General features: G+C 35.5%; 1 protein-coding gene across 11 annotated transcripts in view; it reads left to right on the forward strand.

The window, feature by feature from the left end:
- The window catches only part of OXR1 (oxidation resistance 1), a 543094-nt gene that overhangs the window by 453466 nt on the left and 67169 nt on the right, over positions 1 to 22459 (forward strand). For all 11 annotated transcript variants that reach the window (XM_086336281.1, XM_086336276.1, XM_086336273.1 and 8 more), the window contains 3 exons: positions 12126 to 12208; positions 15969 to 16076; positions 17495 to 17608. In XM_086336281.1, the coding sequence (XP_086192407.1) occupies positions 12126 to 12208; positions 15969 to 16076; positions 17495 to 17608 (305 nt within the window). The remainder of the gene's footprint in view (positions 1 to 12125; positions 12209 to 15968; positions 16077 to 17494; positions 17609 to 22459) is intronic.

Consider the following 22459-nt stretch of genomic DNA (forward strand, 5'->3'; position numbering starts at 1 on the left):
AACCACTATGAGGTACCATTTCACGCCAGTCAGAATGGCTGCAATCCAAAAGTCTACAAGCAATAAATGCTGGAGAGGGTGTGGAGAAAAGGGAACTCTTCTTACACTGTTGGTGGGAATGCAAACTAGTACAGCCACCAAAGAGAACAGTGTGGAGATTCCTTAAAAAACTGGAAATAGAACTGCCTTATGATCCAGCAATCCCACTGCTGGGCATTCACACTGAGGAAACCAGAAGGGAAAGAGACATGTGTACCCCATGTTCATCGCAGCACTGTTTATAATAGCCAAGACATGGAAGCAACCTAGATGTCCATCAGCAGATGAGTGGATAAGAAAGCTGTGGTACATACACAATGGAGTATTACTCAGCCATTAAAAAGAATACATTTGAATCAGTTCTAATGAGATGGATGAAACTAGAACCTATTATACAGAGTGAAGTAAGCCAGAAAGAAAAACACCAATACAGTATACTAATGCATATATATGGAATTTAGAAAGATGGTAACAATAACCCTGTGTACGAGACAGCAAAAGAGACACTGATGTATAGATCAGTCTTATGGACTCTGTGGGAGAGGGAGAGGGTGGGGAGATTTGGGAGAATGGCATTGAAACGTGAAAAAAAAAAAAAAAGAAGAAGTGGGCCACACACAAAAATTCCTTGATTAGGTAGAGGAAAGGAGCATTAAAGGGGAACAGCAAATGTTTTAGAGACCAAGGGACTTGAGATGTTACCAAATAAAAAGGAAAGGTGAGCATTAAGGCCTTAGTTTGGTGCTTCACAAAGAGCAAATAAAATAAAATGGAAAAAGCTCATCTGATTTTCCCCTTAGTTTGGTCTCCTTTACAGGTTTAGGGAACTGGGAAGACAGAAGCTATTGCAGTACGTTGTGGAATCTCTTGATAGAGTAAGGACAGTGAGACTAGACTCATTTCTAAAAGTTCAACTATGAAAAGAAGCAGAAAGGCTGATATCTAGAGCAGGATGGGTACAAAGTTGAAGAAAAACTGAGGGATTAAAAAAAATTTTTTTTCTGTTTTGACTATGGATAAGGAGTCATTAGCAAGTGAAAGGTTGAAAACATAGGCATAGTTTCCTATACTACTGCACTATAGATGGAATCAGTTAATTAGAAAAGCAGTTCTCAGTGTAACTTTCTTAGTTTTGAAGATATTTTCAGAGTTTAAAATCTGTTTTATCGTATGAAAATAATTGACTCCCAGCTCAATATTTTTAAATCATCAAACTTTTTATCAGTAACTACAGCCAAAATTACAATATTCAGTTATATTAGGAGTCTTTTAGTATATTAAAATGAGACTTCATACAGGATTCATCATTGGTTTTTCAGGCTTGCTTTATTCTAGTTTGCCTTTCCCATTCTATTACCAAAATGATTTTTAATTTAAAGGTCTGATACTGCTTTGTCAATTCTCTGCTTAAAAATCTCTTTGGACTTCTCAGTCTGGTAATAATAGCAAGCTAGATAATTCAGACTGTCCTGCTAAGAACAATTTAAAAAACTGGACCAATCATTGAAAAGCCTGCAATTAATAAATCCTGGAGAGTTTGTGGAGAAAAGGGAACTCCTACACTATTGGTGGAAATGTAAATTGTTACAGCTATTATGGAAAACAGTATGGAGATTCCTTAGAAAACTAAAAATAGAGTTACTTTATTATTCAGCAGTCCCACTCCTGGTAATATATCCAGAGAAAAACATGGTTCAAAAGGATACATGCACCCCATTGTTCATTGCAGCACTGTTTACAATAGTTATATATTGTGGAATACTACTCAGTCATGGAAGAGAATTAAATAATGCCATTTGCAGCCACATGGATGGACCTAGAGATTATCATACCAAGTGTAGTAAGTCAGAGAAAGCCAAATACCGTATGGTATCACTTAAATGTGGAATCTAAAATATAATACAACTGAACTAATTTACGAGACAGAAACAGATTCACAGACATAGAAAACTTATGGTTACCAAAGGGAAAAGGGTGTGGGAAGGGACAAATTATGAGTTTGGGATTAGCAGATGGAAACTATGATATATAAAATAGATAAACAACAGGGTCCTACTGTATAGCCCAGGGAACCATATTCAATATTCTCTAATAAACCATAATGGAAAACAATATGTAAGGCTATGGTTTTTCCTGTGGTCATGTATGGATGTGAGAGTTGGACTGTGAAGAAGGCTGAGCGCCGAAGAATTGATGCTTTTGAACTGTGGTGTTGGAGAAGACTCTTGAGAGTCCCTTGGACTGCAAGGAGATCCAACCAGTCCATTCTGAAGGAGATCAGCCCTGGGATTTCTTTGGAAGGAATGATGCTAAAGCTGAAACTCCAGTACTTTGGCCACCTCATGCGAAGAGTTGACTCATTGGAAAAGACTCTGATGCTGGTAGGGATTGGAGGCAGGAGGAGAAGGGGACGACAGAGGATGAGATGGCTGGATGGCATCACTGACTCGATGGATGTGAGTCTGAGTGAACTCCTGGCGTGCTGCGATTCATGGGGTCGCAAAGAGTCGGACACAACTGAGCGACTGATCTGATCTGATCTGATCTATGTATAACTGAATCACTTTGCTATATATGAGAAACTAACACAACATTGTAAATCACCTATATTTCTATTATAAATAAATAAGTGCATGCATGCTAAGTCACTTCAGTTGTGTCCCACTCTGTGTGACCCCATAGACGGCAGCCCACCAGGCTCCTCTGTCCCTGGGATTCTCTAGGCAAGAATACTGGAGTGGGTTGCCATTTCCTTCTCCACCAGTTCTGTGCTGCTGCTGCTGCTAAGTCGCTTCCGTCGTGTCCGACTCTGTGCGATCCCATAGATGGCCTCCCACCAGGCTCCCCGGTCCCTGGGATTCTCCAGGCAAAAACACTGGAGTGGGTTGCCATTTCCTTCTCCAGTGCATGAATAGCTGGGCCAAAACAAATTTTATTGAGGCTATCAGAAAACTGATTGATAGAACTAGATTAGGATCTGAGTGAGGACAGAGGCTGAAGGAAGAGCAGCTCCAGTTTGGGATTGCTTTTTTCCCCAGGGGAAGTATTGATTCCAGAAGCAGCAGCTCAGAGATTAAAAGTTGCTGTTGGCAGTCTGTTAGTATGAGGGAACAGGGACACAGTACAAGACCTACCACAGTAGAGGAATGAACTACTCTCACTTAGGACCCCCAAAATGCTGTAGGAATAGAGGAAAACTCATAGGATGGTAAATTGGCTTTAAATCATCATTCCTATAACTGCATTAATAAGATTTGGTATTGCTAGTGTCCTCAAGTGTTTGGCAGAAGCAAGTATTAATCCTGTCTAGAGAATTTCAGCTTTCTGTGTGTCAAATTCTGTCTATAGACAATTTTTCATATTTAATTTACAGTACAGAAAATATAATTAGGCACCTGGTAAGATATCAGAAACAATAAAAGAATAGAAATAGACCCACGGGAACCCTGTATCTTGCAGTTATCAGATTTAAAATAGCTGTGTTGAGAATTTTGAGCTGATTGAGAGTTTTGTAGAGATTCAAACTATAAAAAAGAAAAATGGATATTCCAGAATTGAAAATAATTTTCTAATTAGGACCTTTGTGGATGAATTTAATAGCAAATCGGCCACCACAGAAGAAAGAATTAGTGAATTGAAAAATAGATCAGAGGAAAATATCCAGAATAAAGTGGGGGGGGGGGAGCTGGAAAATAAAGGCGGGAATAAGTTTAATACAAGATATAATTAGAAGTTCTAATATGTGTATATTTGAGTCCCCAAAGGAAAGGAGAGAGAGAATGAAGGCAGAAGTATTATTTAAGAGAAGAATGACTGAAAATGCCAAGAATGATGAAATTCACAGATTCAAGCATCGCTACAAACCCCAAGTGTGTGCATGCTAAGTCACTTCAGTCGTATCTAGCTATATAGCCTACCAGGTTTCTCTGTCCATGGGATTCTTCAGGCAGGAATACTGGAGTGGGTTGCCATTTCCTTCTCCAAAGCCCCAAGTGGAATCAGTACAAATCTCACCAAAGATGAAGAATTTTAAAAGCATTTAGAACAAGTAGTCAGTGCTGTAAGAATAAGATTGACAGTTATTTCTCAACAGAAACAGTGGAAACTAAACAACAGAGGAGAACACGTACCAACTAAGAATCCATCCCCTGCAAAATTACCCAGAGTTGCAATAAAAATGGTAAATATGAGGGAAGAACCAAATGAATGTTGACTGTCTAGAAAAATAATGTCTTAAGAGTGTTTTTGAATATATATATATAATTGAAATATGCAATAAATATTGCATATAAGTCTTGGTAGGATCACACAGTTTTTAACATCCTTACATTGACCAGAAGGAAGATAAAAGTACTAGTAAATATTAGACTGAAAATTAACAATTTAGGCTATAATTTATGGTATGACCACTAACATAATTGTTTAATGTGTGTGTGTTAGTTACTCAGTCCTTTCTGACTCTCTGTGACCCCATGGACTGCAGCCTAGCAGGCTCCTCTGTCCATGGGATTCTCCGGGCAAGAATACTAGAGTGGGTTGCCATTTTCTTCCCCAGTGTTATATATCAGTTCAGTTTAGTAGCTCAGTCATGTCTGACTCTTCACGATCCCATGGACTGCAGCACACCAGGCTTCCCTGTCCATCACCAACTCCCAGAGCCTACTCAAACTCATGTCCATCAAGTCAGTGATGCCATCCAACCATCTCATCTCTCCTCCTGCCTTCAATCTTTCCCACCATCAGGATCTTTCCAGTGAATCAGTTCTTCTCATCAGGAGGCCAAAGTATTGGAGCTTCACCTTCAGCATCAGTCCTTCCAATGAAAATTTAGGACTGATTTCCTTTAGGATTGACTGGCTGGATCTCCTTGCAGTCCAAGGGACTCTCAAAAGTCTTTTCCAACACCACAGTTCAAAAGTTTCAATTCTTCGGCGCTCAGCTTTCTTTATGGTCCAGCTCTCACATCTGTACATGACTCCTGGAAAAACCATAGCTTTGACTAGACGGACCTTTGTTGGTAAAGTAACGCCTCTGCGTTTTAATATGCTGTCTAGGTAGGTCATAGCTTTTCTTCCAAGGAGCAAGCGTCTTTTAATTTCACGGCTGCAGTCACCATCTGCAGTGATTTTGGAGCCCCCCCAAAATAAAGTCTCTCACTGTTTCCATTGTTTCCCCATCTATTTGCCATGAAGTGATGGGACCGGATGCCATGTTATATATAGTTATTCAACCCAAGTCCTGATTTATTTCTCACTTGCCACCCTTTCCCCTTTGGTAACCATAAGTGTGTTTTCAATATCTGTAAGTCTGTTTCTGTTTTATAAATAAGTTCATTTGTATCATTTTAAAAAAACTAGGTTCCTTCCACATATGAGTGATATGACATTTGTCTTTTTCTATATGAATGCCATCACTTAGTATAATCTCTAGGTCAATCTTTGTTGCTCAATTGGGACTTCCCTACTGGCCCTTGTGGTTAAGACTCCTGGCTTCCACTGCAGGGGGTATGGGTTTGATCCTTGGTTGGGATACTAAGATCCCACATGCCACATGGAGCAGCCAAAAAAATAAAAATAATTGTTTAAAAGTATATCAAACTTTAAGTCTAAAAATATTCTAAGAAAAGGTTCAACATAACCAGAAAGATATAACAGTTTTTATTTTGTGTGAACCTAATATCATGGTCTCAAAATATAGAAAGCAAAGTAAAGAAACGTTTGAGGAACTGAATAACCCACAATCATAGTGAGAGATTTTAACAACCTCTAGCAGTAATTTGAAGAAAGTGTGCAGAACCAAACCAATATGTATATAGAAGATTTGAACCCAGTCAGAAAATTTGATCTCAGGGATATGGAGATAGGTGTTTGTGTGTGGGTGTGTGCGTGCATGTCCACACATGCACGCACACACATACATATAGCACTGCCCTTCTGTATAGAGTACACATTCTTTTCAAGCACATGTATATGGAGCATTTGCTAAATTTATACATGATTGTAAAGCAAGTTTTAATGAATTTTACAGGTTTTAACTATTTAAGAGTATTTTTTTTTATCACAGTATGGTTAGAAATCACTAACCAAAAGATGAAAATTTTTAATTGTCGTAGATTAGCAAATTAAGCAATATTCTTAAAATAGCAAATGGAGAAATTAGGGTAGAAGTCATGAAATATTTTGGATGAAATTATTAAAATACAGTGTATCAAAACTTATAGAATACAGTCTAGATGGGAATTTCTTGTTTTAGATTACATACATTAAGCTTCTGCTTCTGATATGTAGAGTAAAATCTAATGCCCTTGCTCTTTCCACCATACCAGATAATTGTACCTCAGGGGAAAGTATTATATATTCATTTGATATTTATGGAGCACCTTCTATATTTCATGGCTACTATTAGGGTATATTGCATGGTTTCCCACCTTGTGCAGGGTTGACATTTTGTGACAGATTGTTCTCTTGTGGGGGGACGGTTATTTGCATTTCAGCACACAGTGTTTAGCAGTGAACTGCTGAACAGTATCCTGTTGTAATAACCAAAATTGTACCTTGGTTTTCTCAGTTGTAAAATGGGAGTAAAAGTGATACCCTCTGTATAAGGTTGATGAATAGGTAAGATAGGAAATGAGTACTTAGAGCAGTACCTGGCACATGCTAGAATACTGGAGTGGGTAGCCTATCCCTTCACTAGCAGATCTTCCCAACCCAGGAGTCAAACTGGGTCTCTTGCATTGTAGGTGGATTCTTTACCAACTGAGCTATCTGGAAGCCCTGGCATATGCTAGGCACTTGATATATGTTCACTATTATTTTCATTTTCAAATCATAAATATCTATGCATTTCTAAACTGTAATACTAATAATTTTGTGAGGAAGCTAAATGGGGCCTCTCTTTTCCATACTCCCAATCCAGATTCATGTATACTGGCAACTGTCTTTAAAAGGGTAGTATAAAGTTAACAAATAGGAAACGGGGCTACGTAACCCGTGTGATCACTTTCAGTTCTCAAATATTGTGATTATATTTCTGTATTGATAGAAGAGAATGATTAGTGTATTTCATTGTGCTCTGGTACTTATATTTATTAATACATGTTTTAATATTGGTTATTAAAATAATTTTAGAACTTATAATGACTTATTGCAATATATTTTATTATAATTTTAAATTATTAAAGTGAGTGCTTTCAGTTTGTTTCAAACTTTAAGCTGCAGAAAGCTGATATATTAGTTTTCTTTCTCTGAACTGCACTCCATGGTAAACTTTTGAAAATGATATTGCAGTTGCAAATTTAATTGTAATTGGTGGCTCAGACAGAGAATCTGCCTGCAATGCAGGAGACCCAGGTTTGATCCCTGGGTCAGGAAGATCCCCTGGAGAAGGGAATGGCAACCCATTCTAGTATTCTTGCCTGGATAATTCCATGGAGAGAGGAGCCTCATGGACTACAGTCCCTTGAGTCGCAAAGAATCGGACATGACTGAGTGACTAACACTTTCTTTTAGACCTTTAATGAACTCTTTTAACAGATTAAAAAATACAACTATACAAAGCAAGTCCAGACCATCATTTACTCCTGAAATCATGAAAGGATATATATTATTAGTTAAAAGTAATCTGAACTTATATTTTGCACTGCTTTTAAATTGCAAAATGAGATAGAGGAAAGGAATTAATGTTTTAATGTATTTTAAAATAGCTTTAATGTTTTATCACAAAAAACAAACTTAAATATATGCTGTTTAATGGAGGAAAATTGGAATATAGTGAAAAGAAAAAATGCTGTCTTTCCCTAAGAATTATACCATTTTTCATTCCCAGCGTAACTTTAGGAAAACATCTCTTTTTCTACAGCCAAATAGTATATAATTTTCTTCTTTGTCCACTTTTCTTTAAAAAAGAAAATGACTGTAAGAATTGTGGCAGTTCTAGATACAGTTTAAGCCGTAGCTTCAAAACATTATTTCATTCACATTTGATGCTTGCTATGTGTTAGTCTCTTTGTTAGGTACTGAGGAGTCATTGTGGAACTAAGTAGGGTGTTTTATAGGTTACAGTTTAGTGGAAGAGATTTAAAAAGAAACTTAAAACTGTGCCAGATACTGTGAAGGAAACAAAGACCCTATATGACTAGTAGTAGAGATCTGCCTTAACCTGGGTGATCAGGAAGGTGACAGCCTTTTTAAGTACTGTAGAGCAAATTGGGTTTTTTTGAGATGTGAACTTTATTTTTATCATTGTTAATGCTTCATTAGAACCATTCACCCAACTGAGCTAATTAGATACGTATAAACAAACTCTAGAATAGTCAAAATATCAATTAAGATTGGATGGAGGGAGAACAAAGGAAGATATTTTGTAAATTCCTTAGGCTTAGGTAGAACTAATTTTTCTTTGAGAATTACTGTTTTAATCTTGTAAAAATTGAGCATAACTATAACATCTTGTTATGTTTATGATCTTATTCAGTTTTGAGTTTATTAGTTTTTTAGAGATTGATTTTATTTAAAATTGTTTAGATAGGAGTGATATTTTATCAGTTCTGTGCAATCTTTGTTACATGAAGTACAGATGAGAAAGCTAACACTAATACAGAATTTAAAACAGATACTATAAACTTTGTGGTAATGATGTGTTCAAATGAAATATTTTGATAATCAAGTGACAAATAGTTTGCACTCTATCTGAAATGGTGTGCATAAAAAGTATGTTTATATATGAAAGCATATCTTAATCTACTTCATGGTATGTATAAAGAATACAGTATTTTAATATAACTCCATAGTGAAGATTTTATCTTTAACTATGATTGTATTAGAACTAGAGATGTTTTCCTCTGTGAAGATTAATGTTACATGCTTCAAACTTGGTTTGGTTAATAATAATAAACTTCAAATATACTTTATTATAATAGGACTAGATGTGTTGAAAGATATTTAATTTACTTTTTAATAACTTAATTTACTTTTAATAAATTAATAAATTTTAAGTCCTTAATTTGCTTTTTAATAACTTCCTTTCAGCTGACAGTTGCGTTTCTTCAATTTATTTTTTTAATTGGAGGATAATTGCTTTACAATATTGTGATGATTTCTGCCATACATCAGCATGAATCAGCCATAGGTATACATATGTTCCCTCCCTCTTAAACCTTTCTCCCACCTCCCACCACATCCTACCCCTCTGGGTTGTCAGAGAGCACACAGTTGAGCTCCCTGCATCATACAGCAAATTGCCAGTGGCTATCTGTTTACATGTGCTAATATGTATCTTAGTCTCTCAATTAATCTACTTTCTTTGCTACTCTCTCAATTCATCCCACCCTCTCCTTTCCCCACTGTGTCACAAGTCTGTTCTCTGTGTCTGAGTCTTTATTGTTGTTCTATTGCTAAGTCCCGTCCCAACTCTTTGCAACTCCATAAACTGCAGCACACCAGGCTTCCCTGTCCTTCCCTATCTCCCAGAGTTTGCTCAAACTCATGTCCATTGAATCAATGATGCCATCCAACCATCTCATCCTCTGTTACTCCCTTCTGCTGCCATCAGTCTTTCCCAGCATCAGAGTCTTTTCCAGTTTGTCAGCTTTTCACATCAAGTGACCAAAGATTGGAGCTTCAGCTTCAGCACCAGTCCTTCCAGTGAATATTTAGGGTTGATTTCCTTTAGGATTGACTGGTTTGATCTCCTTACTGTCCAAAGGACTCTCATGAGTCCTCTCCAGCACCACAGTTTGAAAGCATCCATTTTTTCCACACTCAGCCTTCCTTATGGTCCAATTCTCACATCCATACATGACTACTGGAAAAACCATAGCTTTAACTGTATGGACCTTTGTCAGCAAAGTTGGTTTCTCTGCTTTTTAATATGCTGTCTAGGTTTGTCATAGCTTTCCTTCTAAGGAATAAGTGTCTTTTAATTTCATGGCTGCAGTCACCATCCTCGGTGATTTTGGAGCCCAAGAAAATAAAATCTGTCACTGCTTCCACTTTATCTATTTGCTATGAAGTGACAGGACCAGATGCCGTGATCTTAGTTTTTTGAATGTTGAGTTTTAAGCCAGCTTTTCACTCTGCTGTTTCACCTTCATCAAGAGGATCTTTAGTTCCTCTTCACTTTCTGCCTTTAGAATGGTATCATTTGCATAGCTGAGGTTGTAGATATTTCTCCCAGCAGTATTGATTCCAGCTTGTGAGTCATCCAGCCCAGCATTTAGCATGGTGTACTCTGCATATAAGTTAAATAAGCAGGGTGACAATATATAGCCGTGACATACTCCTTTCCCAATTTGGAACCAGTCTGTTGTTCCATGTCTGTTTCTAACCGTTGCTTCTTGTCCTGAATACAGGTTTCTCAGGAGGCAGGTCAGGTGGTCTGGTATTCCCATCTCTTGAAGAGTTTTTCACAGTTTGTTGTGATCCACACAGTCAACAGCTTTTGCATAGTCAATGAAGCAGAGAGGATCTTTTTTTTTGGAATGCCTTTGCTTTTTCTCTGATTCAGCGGATGTTGGCAATTTGATCTCTGGTTACTCTGCCTTTTCTAAATCCAGCTTGTACATCTGAAAGTTCTTGTTTCATATACTGTTGTAGCCTAGCTTGAAGGATTTTGAGCATTACCTTGCTCTCATTTGAAATGAGTGCAATTGTACTGTAGTTTGAGCATTCTTTGGCGTTGCCTTTCTCTGGGATTGGAATGAAAACTGACCTTTTCCAGTCCCGTGGCCACTGCTGAGTTTCCACATTTGCTGGTATATTGAGTGCAGCACTTCAACAGCATCATCTTTTAGGACTTTAAATACCTGAGCTGGAATTCCACCACCTCCACTAGCTTTATTTGCAGTAATGCATTCAGTGAGTCTATCTCTGCCCTACCCTACAATTTGCTGCCCTGCAAATGTTACATCAGTAACGTTTTTCTAAATTCCATTTATATGTGTTAATATTGCAATATTTGTTTTTTTCTTTCTGACTTCACTCTGTACAACAGGTTCTAGGTTCAATAGTCCATTGTTTATATGGACCAAAACTTCTTTATCCATTCATATGTCAGTGGACATCTAGGCTGGTTCCATGTCCCGGCTATTGTAAATAGTGCTACTGTGAACACTGGGGTGCATGTGTCTTTTAGAATCATGGTTTTCTCAGGGTATATGCCCACTAGTGGGATTTCTGGGTTATATGGTAGTTTTGTTCCAAGTTTTTAAGTGATGACTCCACACCCTGCATGTGACTCAGCAGTAGTGCCCTGCCTCCATGGCTTCCAAGCTTTGCTTCAAAAGCATTCCCTGTGGCCATATCTTCTCTCCTGTCTCCTCCTGCCATCTCTCTGAAGTGAAAAGCAGTCCTCACCCTGGGATTGCTCTCCAATCCCTACACTCCAGCTCCCAGCCATCACACATTCTAGTGGACTTGCGTTCCTGTCTGGGGTATGTAGGGTCACGTCCCAGATTGTCTGTGTGGGTCTCACTCTATTCAGACTGTCACATATCAGCTGCTTCACTCTCCAGCAGTTTTGAATGCTTCCCCTCAGTCCCAACTGATTGCCCCAAATGTGGGGATCTCACCGCTGCTTCAGCTTCCCCACCTGCTGGGTGCATGTCTGACCCTGCTCACTCTGCTCTCTCTGCTCTTCTTTTTTCCTTCCTTCCTTCATCCTACTCAGTTTTGTGTGGCTCTATATATTCCTTTCTGGTGGTCAGGGATTCCTGCCAGCCTCAGCTCGTGCTCCACATGATCTTTTACATCTGATCTTCTGTGTTCCCGATACATCCATGGAGAGAGATGTGCCCCTTGTCCACCTACTTCTCCGCCATCTTGTCTCCTTCCTTCCTTAGGTTTTGAATTGACTTCCAGTTATTAAATGTATTGCTTCATACTGGTCAGTTTGTAAACCTAGCAGGGAAGGAAGTACATTTACTTATTTTGATATTTGGTTGTATTTTAGAGCAGAGAATCCTAGGTGGCAAGCTGTATTCCTGGTGAATCTGTAAATATCTGCTCCCTCAGCTCTATTTAGCTGTCCTTAAATTACTCTGAAAGGGAAAATAATTTAATAGAATTTTACATCATCTTTTTTTCCAGATACTGGCCAAAAGAAGACCCTAGACAAAAAAGATGGGAGAAGAATGTCTTTTCAGAAACCCAAAGGGACTGTTAAATATACTGTAAGTTATTTGTTTTGGAAAAGGTGATTTCTGTTTGTGATAGTCTTATTGAAGGTATTCTTTGTTTATACTGTAAATGAGACAAGGGTTCCTAATTTCCTTATTTTAAAAATCTGTACTTCACTGTCAGTAACTTTTACTAACAATGATACTTGTTTTTTAATTGTATTTAGGATTTTTTTTTAAGTGTGATATGAAGATAATTCTAGAAAATTTAATAAATAATAGTTTGCTGGGAGTTAAAGTTTCTGTGCTACAATAATTTTTATTAGATTGGGCTTTTAGGTAAGCACTTACTTTTTAAAAAATGTGATCTTCATTGTATTCCCAGCAATGATAGTGATAATGAGAATGACAGAATATGGAAAAAGCAAATTGATATTAATTTTCTAGAATAACCTCTCTCATTCGATTATTTGCACTGATACATAGCTAAGTTTCTCTGTTCTAGAAATGACTCTCAAAAATGTCCTTAGAGTCAGCTTTTCATATTTCTGGTTACTATGGAGGACTAAAGTGAGAAATCTAATCTGTGGTATGCTGCTTATTTGATTAAATGTAAGTGTTGTTAGATAATGTTAACATGTTATAAAGCAGTTATTTTAACTATAGTTTGTCTAATATTTTGTTATATCTGTATTAAGAAAATAGTAAGTTATACATTTGTGTCATCACAAAGCCTTCCAATCTTGGCTTGAGTCTTGATTATTTTTTATAAATTCTAAAAATTGAACAAAGTATCAAAACCTTGAGTCACACTTTATTTTCATAAACTGTGTAATTGACAGTTTGAAATTTTAATTATTTTTAAAAGGTTTGAAATGACATAATTTAGGGTAGAAATGTATTTACTACTATCAAAAGAATCTTCTCTCAAACATATTATAAAGTTGAGTGTGCTCGTACCTTCTCTGCCTAATTGAGAAACTAAGAATATAAATTCAGACAGTAAACTCTTTAGTAGTGTAATTTGATGTTTCATTAAGGCATAAGACTTTAGGCATGGGGCATTTCATTGTCTACATATGTAATCACACAATTGTGAAGAATTATGAAATTTTAGTTGGTTTTGAATTCAAGAGCTTACCGATTTTTTTTTTTTTTTTTGTAATTCAATAAAACTTGTGTTATTGGTTGCAAGTTGAAATTTAAATTAAGAATCGTTATTTTGGGGAAGAGGTTAATTGAAATTTGCAGTTACAATTGACCCTTTTTATCCTTGGGTTCTGCATCCACAGATTCAACCAACCATGGATTGAAATATTTTGGGGAATAAAATTCTAGAAAGTTCCAAAAAGCAAAACTTGAATTTCCCTTACTGGCCACTGTTTACTTACATTATATTAGTATTATAAGTAACCTCGAGATGATTTAATGTATATGAAGGACATGTGTAGGTTATATGCAAATACTGTGCCATTTTATGTAAGGGATTTGAGCACCTGTGGATTTTTGTATCTGTGGGACTGCTGGAACAAATCTCCCAGGATACTGTATTTTACACCTGTTTCGCTGGTTCTGCTCTTGTCGATTCCAAATGTGAGTGGTCCCTTGTATCTTTTCACTTTTCCATTTCCATTCTATTAGTCGGAAATCTTAAGAACTTTACTATCTGAAGTGAGACCCAAACTTTTTTCTATTTCTACCTTTCTAGATGCTTAAAGTTTAGGTAGAAATAGAAAAAAGTTTGGGTCTCACTTCAGATAGTAAAGTTCTTAAGATTTCCGACTAATAGAATGGAAATGGAAAAGTGAAAAGATACAAGGGACCACTCACATTTGGAATCGACAAGAGCAGAACCAGCGAAACAGGTGTAAAATACAGTATCCTGGGAGATTTGTTCCAGCAGTCCCACAGATACAAAAATCCACAGGTGCTCAAATCCCTTACATAAAATGGCACAGTATTTGGATATAACCTACACATGTCCTTCATATACATTAAATCATCATATTTAACAAACTATAGAAAACCTTATACCAATTCTTTCTTCATCCTTGCCCAGTGCCTAGTTTTTTATTCCATTTACCATCAGTCTGTTGTTCATCCAGGTTGGCATTTTTGGATTTAGCATCAGTTGCTCATTAACGTTCACACCTGTGACATTCTACAACTACTACTGTATTACTACCTCATTCAGTCCATTCCTATATTCTCTTGAGTCTTATTTGAAAATCTTATACCTTAATCTCTTTTACATTTTTATTACTTTAAAGATTATCTACTCCTGTAGTATTTTATTGGTTTTTCTGCATCGATTCTCTTGTCTCATTAATCCTGGACCTGTTGCCACAAATCTAAGATGCCTCTCAGCCACATGACTTTATTGCTTTATATTGGTGGGCTTTTCTTAATTACTTCATTACCCCAATTAGTAATAATAGTGAAGATGAAATGTGCATTAATTCATATGAAAGAAAGTAATTTTATAAATTTTCAGATGTTACAGCAAAGTAAAATTGGTTTACAGAGAGCTTTTACATACATTATCTCAATAAAGTGAATGAAATACCGTCTCACTGCATAGATGAGAAAGTTTGCACAGAAGGGAGCGGAACTAGGTTATTTATTCATGTCTTTGACATCAGTTTGGTTTTACAAACCTTAAAAGGAAAATATATATTTATTGGATATTTTTAGCCCCCCCACATTCATATCTACTTTTCCTGATTTTTCAAAGTCTATTACAGTCTAATTCAAAATACCCTATTAATATCATCCTTTTTTGAGATTTAACTCTAGTTATTTCCCTTCCTAAAATCATAAATTCATAAGTGTACTCTGGATATTTAGGTGGAAGTTACAAAATCTCACAAATGTGTTTTGTAACTTTTCTATCTCTGATATGTCGGTTCTATTCTTTCAACTTTGAATGTTCTTTTCCCTTTTCTCTACTTCTCAAATTCCTACCCCTTCTTCAAGATTTAGCTTTAAATCTTTTCCATAAAACCTTTCTTGGACATTTAGGAACAAATATGTTGTTTTATCTCTACTCAGCTTTTGTTGTATTTGTTGTTTCATTTAAACTGCTTTTCATCTTTTATATAATCTTTTTTGTCTTTCTTACTGTCCAAATAGATTATAAATCTTTTATGCAGTAAAACTATTTAATTGCACTTCATTTTGTTCTCTACAGAGCTCTCATAATGCTTTATTTATGGAGAATTCTAAAGGAATATGTTGACCAATCAAATGACATTTTTGTTTCAGGATAATTGGCAATTAAATCTCATAATTTAAGATTTCTATAAGTATGATTCATTAAGATAATACCGATTCACAAACATATTCCTCAGCTTTGGTTTGAATATATTTTCTAATTTATCCATTTAAATGACAGGTTACGTATATAAAGATTACTAGAAATAGCATTTCAAGTTTAGTACAACATGCTTTACTAAAGTAAAATTACTTTATAAAAGTTATATATATTTTTAGAAACTATAGTATATTGCTTTAAAGCTTTTGTAAGATGAAAATCACTTGTGTTTTGTAAATTATGGTTTGTATTTTGAAATTGCTTGAAGTAGAGAACTTCATATAATTGTAATGTATGATGGTAAAGCATATACTCTGATAATAGATTGAGACTAATTGTTAACAAACGCAAAATTTCTCAAGCTATTCTATCTCTAAAGATGGAAATATACAGCACTTACCAATCAAATGTAAGATTGTTCCATAGACATATTAATGATCATTAAACCTTATGGTTTAGATTTTCTCTTTTGACACATTAATTTCTTTTTCTTTTAAACAGGTTGAATCAAGGGATTCTTTGAATAGTATAGCCCTGAAATTTGATACAACGCCCAACGAACTTGTTCAATTAAATAAATTATTCTCCCGAGCAGTTGTTACTGGACAGGTATCATTTTCTAAATGCGTTGATGGTTAGAAGCATTCAGTTGTTAAGACAGAGTGTCCATTGCAATATAGTTAATTTAAGAAGAATAGTTTTGTGCGTACTTTGAACAAATCATATTGGTTCTAGAAGAGAAGATTAAATGTCACTTATATCCATGTGAATTTTTAATATTAATGAAAATAACTAAATTGTCTTTTCAAATATAGTTTTAAAGAGCTTTTAGAAGTGTTCAAAGCAGGACATGTATATGATAAAAAATTCAAACTTCTTTAAGGGTAATTGACTTAAAGTTTTCCTTTTCCAGAAGCAACTGTAGTTACTAGTTTGTATACCCTTCCAAAAATACTCTGGCCCTTTCTTCTTTTTTTTAAAAAATAATTTTGATCTGGAAAAATGTTCTATTTATGCATAACTCAGTCTCAGACTTTCTCATGTATCTAGAATGTTGCACTGTACCAGTATACAGGTATGCATTGGAAATACTGTGGATTTGGTTCCAAACCACTGCAGTAAAGCAAATATCACAGTAAAGCAGGTCACAGAATTATTTGGTTTCCCAGTGTGTATAAAAGTTATATTTACACTGCACTGTAGTCTTTTAAGTGTGTGATAGCATTATGTATAAAATAAGTATATACCTTGATTTAAACTGTAATTTGAGTGAACTTTATTGCTAAAAAATGCTAACCATCATCTGAACCTTCAGAGAGTCATAATTTTTTTTGCAGTAGTCACTGATCTCATATCAGCATAACAAACATAATAGTAGTAAAATGTTTGAACTATTTCAAGGATTACCTATTGTAACACACAGACAGAAAATGAGCACATGCTGTTGGAAAATGGCACTGATAGACTTGCTTGACTCAGGATTGCCACAAACTTTCAACTTGTAAAAACGTGGTATGTGTGGAGCACAGTAAGGTGATGCACAATAAAACAAGGTGTGCTTATATTGTGATTTAACTAAGCACGGTAAACGTTAGATTTTCTGCTTTTTTTGCTATTGTAAACATTGCTGTAAGGAACACTCTTGTTTATATCTTTTTTGTTATATTCAGGTATATCTATAAAGTGAAGTCCTAGACATAAAATGGCTCAGTTAAAGAATGTGTGCATTTTAAACTTTGCTGGCTGTTCCCAAATTGTCCTTTAAGAGGAACACCCATAATTTATAAGGATCATTGTTTCCCTTCACTGTTGCCCACAGTCTGTGTTATCAAACCTATCTAAATTAAATTTGAATCTTTTTAAACTTTGTTAAAGATTATTTCAGTAATAAGATACTTTTAATCTGAAGGTTTTAATTTTTAAAATTTATTTCTCAAGGATATTGTTAATGGTGTTTTCTTAGAGAACAGCATGTGATTATTAATATTTTAGTTTGACTGAATCTTTATGTGAATGTGTTCTCTCAGGTTTTATATGTTCCTGATCCTGAATATGTCTCCAGTGTTGAGAGCTCTCCATCTCTAAGCCCCATAAGTCCTCTGTCACCAACATCATCCGAGGCAGAATTGGAGAAGACCACTGTAAGTTTCCCTTCTTTACAAAGCTATCAAGAAATGGCACTGTATATATATCATCATTATTTAATCTTAGTTTGACTATGGCTAGAATAAAATTTTACCTCATTTTGTTAATTAAATTTGTAAGTCCCAATTTTTAAAGTAAACATTCTTATTAAATCAGATTGCTTAAATTAACTTACTGTTAGTGGTGGTAGTAATCCAAAGATATTCATCAGCCCTCTTATAAATACCACGTAATAATTTATAAATATCATAATAATTTAAATATTTAATAAGTTAATCATATACTATCATGTTGGCTATCTTATAAAAATGACAACACTGTACCTTTGTGACCCCATGGACTATGGCCCACCAGGCTGCTCTGTCCATGGAATTCTCCAGGTAAGAATACTGGAGTGGGTAGCCATTCCCTTCTTTAGGGCATCTTCCTGACCCAGGGATCAAACCCAGGTCTCCTGCATTGCAGGCAGATTCTTTACTGTATGAGCCACCAGAGAAGCCCATGAAAGGAATATATTACATTTATTCTTATCATCGATGAAAATGGAAGTGAGGTTCTAATGATAGGTATTACTGGACCAAACGATGCAGGGATACCTTTTTGAACATGGCCATACCATTTTCTCATGGGCCTTAACAAAGTGCTGTATTCATAAGGGGCAATGACAAAGGAGAGTAGTGTAACCTTAGGATAGTTTAATTTAGCTGTGTTCCATACACTAAAACATAATTGTGAAAAGCTTGACTGTAGTATTTTGCCTGACTAGGAACCTGTGGGGTCCTTTTCTTGTCCTTTGCTTTAACCCAAATCTGCCTATTAAGTGGCTTTATTGAAAGGCATAAGATCAAAGAGAAGAGAGTGCTGAGGCTCAAGAGAGCAATAAAATCTACATGAAAATGCTGTCTTCTTCACTTAGCCATGTTGGTAAAAGAGAAGGAAAGAACAATAAAGCCGTGAAACATTTTTAACCTTTAGTGTCTCAGCTTCTGTCAAAGGTGGCCCCAAAGTGTCCTCTAATATGACTAGTCATATGGATAAATTCTTTCTCCCTGAGATGAATCCAGGAAAGCGGTAAGAAACATGAGTTCTTGAAGTTGCCTTTACCCATGTGATGATCACCACCTACTGTCTGATTGTGCGCAATCGTCAGAAATAATTCTTTTGAACAGTAATTTTATAAACTTTAGTTATATCTTTTTAAAGCTAGAAATATATTCATTACTAGCCTCTGAGATAATATTCCCATGTGACTTTTTATATACAATATTTCAAGTGCTTCTGTCTCTATATTGTAATTATTGAATGTATATTTCCCACACTCTGTGTGTAAGTTCCTTAGAAGCAAGGATTTTATGATCTTATGTTTTATTTGATATAATTCATCTGTATTATATTAATTCAAATACTGTTTATTAGTTTTTAATATGTTTTCCCATAAATTGTCAAAAGTTTGTATTTCTAATATTCACTGATTGGTTTCCTGAATGTTCAGCTTTTTAAGGGCTTATTTATAAGGCTAAAATGTTACTGCCATAAAGGATCTTTTTTGGTTTTTTTTTAATATTTTATTTTTATATAAAATATAATCTTTGGGAATTATCACACAGTCCCCCCTCATGTTTTCATATTGATGAAGAAATGTGGAAGAAGATAGAATGAAAGTGAGAGTAAGTATATGCTAAAGAGCTAAAATTTACTGTATGTCATATAAAATTCTAAGCAATTTAAAAGAATTTCCATCTAAGCCTAACCTCAAACTTAAGAGATAAGCGCCTGGCCTGGCTGTCTTTGTTTTTCCCTCTAGACCTATTCTACAGCCTTCTTCATCCTTTTAGGTGGTAGCCTGCATCATGGATGGGCCACCCTGACCTTTCATTTCTGTTGGTTTTGGTCTTCTGAGAACATTAACAGAAGATAAGAGGAACAGAGGAGGAGCATATTTATTCAGCTGTCTTCCTACAGGGTCACTCCAGAGTGGCTGCATTCTTCAGCAGCTAATTTCTTGTCATATGACCATTTCCACAGAGCCCTCCCTGTCTGTCTCTCTCCCTTACTTCTTGGGCCTATGGGTGACGATGAAGCCTCTGTTGTTTGCCCTAAATTTTCGTATACACTGTATACCTTTGTAAATAGTTCCATTATTATACTCTCCTAAAATCATTCAAATTGGTGTGCCATCTGTTTCTTCTAGTATATTAACAGTACAGTACTTATTTTACAGATGAGGAAACTGAGGGAGAAAGGTTAAGTACTCTTGCGTCTATCACTCAGCTTGCTAGTATCTGAATCAGGATTTCAAGGCAGGTTAGTCCAGAGTCCGTGTTTTTTGAATTTCCACTTTATAGCTGGAAATTGGTAACTCAGAAACTACTGTTGCTCAGTAAATATTTGGACCCAGCTCCTAAAGATAGGTAATATTTAATCATTGTAAATGTAGTGAGACCTATCACTTTCGTACTGTGAACGTTTCTTAAAAAAATTTTTTTAATCTGTCATTCTTTTATAAATATAGAAACCTTCTTTGTTTACTTCCTTTAATTTCTGTGCATCTTAAAATTTATTTATTATGCTAATGTCATTTTAGGCTAGAGCTGCTAATGTGATATACTCAGTATAGAATTCAGAGGAAAAATGTTTAATATAAGTAATATGGAAAAGTGACATGATTTTAAATAGCTTTTAATTTCTGCTTTATGTTAATATATTCCACTGAAGAATGGGACAGTAGATACCTTTATTCTCCTTAATATAAAACATTCTTTACTGTACTCTAAGTGAAAAATAAGAAAAGGACAGTACTTCTAATATGTTAAGGAAATATAATTTTCAAATTATATTTCATGGTAGTGAGAAAATACAATTTTGAAAAGCTTCTGAGAGATTCTATGGGAGGCCTAGAAGGTCTTACAGGAGAAAATATATAAAGTATTAATAGAGTTTACACACACTAAAAGCTTCTTTTTAAGCATAATTATATTGCTGCAGTTACTGTTAATATTTTAAAAGTAGTTACTATGCATTTATTATCAAGGAAGCTATGGCATAGAGAGAATGAGTAATTTATATAAGTCACATATTTAATGAGTGGTAAAGCTGAGATTTAAACCCTGACAGTCTGCATTCAGATTTTGTGTTATATTCTTAATCACTTTTTGAGCTAATTCATTAAAGCTTAAGGATTAGCAGTATGCATTCTCTGAGATTGAAACATACAGTCTTAAAATATTTGTGTCACAAGTTGTAGAAACTAGAAAGTTTGTAGTAAAGAGCTGTGTGGAAGTAATACAGCAAATTATTGCTTAACAAAGCAAAAATAAAAGTAAAGCAGATGATTCAGAAGTATTGCTTAGAATGATTAAAAGGTGAACAAAAATATTGCTTCGTTTCTTCTTTACTCCCAATATAAGATTCTCTGGACTCTTTAATATGTTGCTCTTCTGTTTTTATATCTGAAAAAATTATTTGCCTGTATTCATTTCCTAGAACTGCTGTAACAAAGGATCACAAAATGGGTGGTTTAAATCAGAAATTTACCTCACAGTTGTAGAGACTCGATATCTGGAATCAAGATGTTGGCAGGGGTATGGTATCTCCTTATGAGGGAGGGTCCTTCCTTGCCTCCTCTAGCATCTGGTGTTTACCCACAATCCTTGTCCTTCTTGGTCTTGGTGTAGATCACTCCAGTTTCTGCCTTTGTAGTCACGGGGCTGTCTTCTCCCTGTGTGTTTGTGCCTTCACATAGTGGTCTCCTCTTCAGATAAAGAAGCCAGTTAAGTTGGATTAAGGGTCCACTCTACTCCTGTTTGACTTCAGCTTAACTTCATCTGTGAAAACCTGATTTCAAAATAAGGTCACATTCTGAGGAAGAGGGTTAGGACTTCAGCACATCTACTTGGGTGATACAGTGAAGCCATAAAAACTTTGCCTTTTATAAAATTTAAAGACAATCACATAGTTTAGTCAGGAAGCTGTAGAACATTTTCTAACTCGAGTCAAATAACATTTTTTTTAAAAGACATTCAGTGACTGTTTTCTTCACGTATAGATGAGAGGATATATAAAAGAGTGATGTTAATTTCTTACAGAGTTTTGGGGATCTTGAGAATATATGTGATATCTAATAAAATAAACCTCCCTCTATTTTAATCATACTAAGCACATAATTCATTGACATATTGAACTTACATACCTGAAAACAGATGTTAAAGTCATAGCACACATGCACAAAGTTAAAAAAATTTTAGCTAAAAATATCAGTGTGGGTCGAAGAGATTAAATACAGCATATGCTTTAAAAATTGTTCTCATATATGCCATCCTTAGACTAGTTACAACATTCCTCTCCCCTCTGTTTACCTTCCTCTTTACTCCCTGCTTCCTCTCTCTTTGTTTATACTATTATATATTTAAACCAAGAATAAATTTAAAATACCTGTATGTGAAGTATATTTTACCTATTATACATAATATATATGTAAATTATTATTTTAACTTCCATGCTTTTAAATCTAAATTTTCATATGTAAATATGTAACATATACTTTGTTATATAATAAACATAAGCTTATGTTACATATTATATTAAAATAAGTACAGTTCAGTTGCTCAGTCGTGTCCGACTTTTTGCGACCCCATGAATTACAGCACGCCAGGCCTCCCTGTCCATCACCAGCTCCTGGAGTTCACCCAAACTCTTGTCCATCGAGTCAGTGGTGCCATCCAGCCGTCTCATCCTCTGTCATCCCCTTCTCCTCCTGCCCCCAATCCCTCCCAGCATCAGAGTCTTTTCCTGTGACTCAACTCTTCACATGAGGTGGCCAAAGTACTGGAGTTGCAGCTGTAGCATCA

Source organism: Bos grunniens, chromosome 14 (genome assembly GCF_055505025.1).
Source record: "Bos grunniens cultivar Pamir isolate PY7600 chromosome 14, Bosgru_T2T1.0, whole genome shotgun sequence".
Lineage (NCBI taxonomy): Eukaryota > Metazoa > Chordata > Mammalia > Artiodactyla > Bovidae > Bos > Bos grunniens.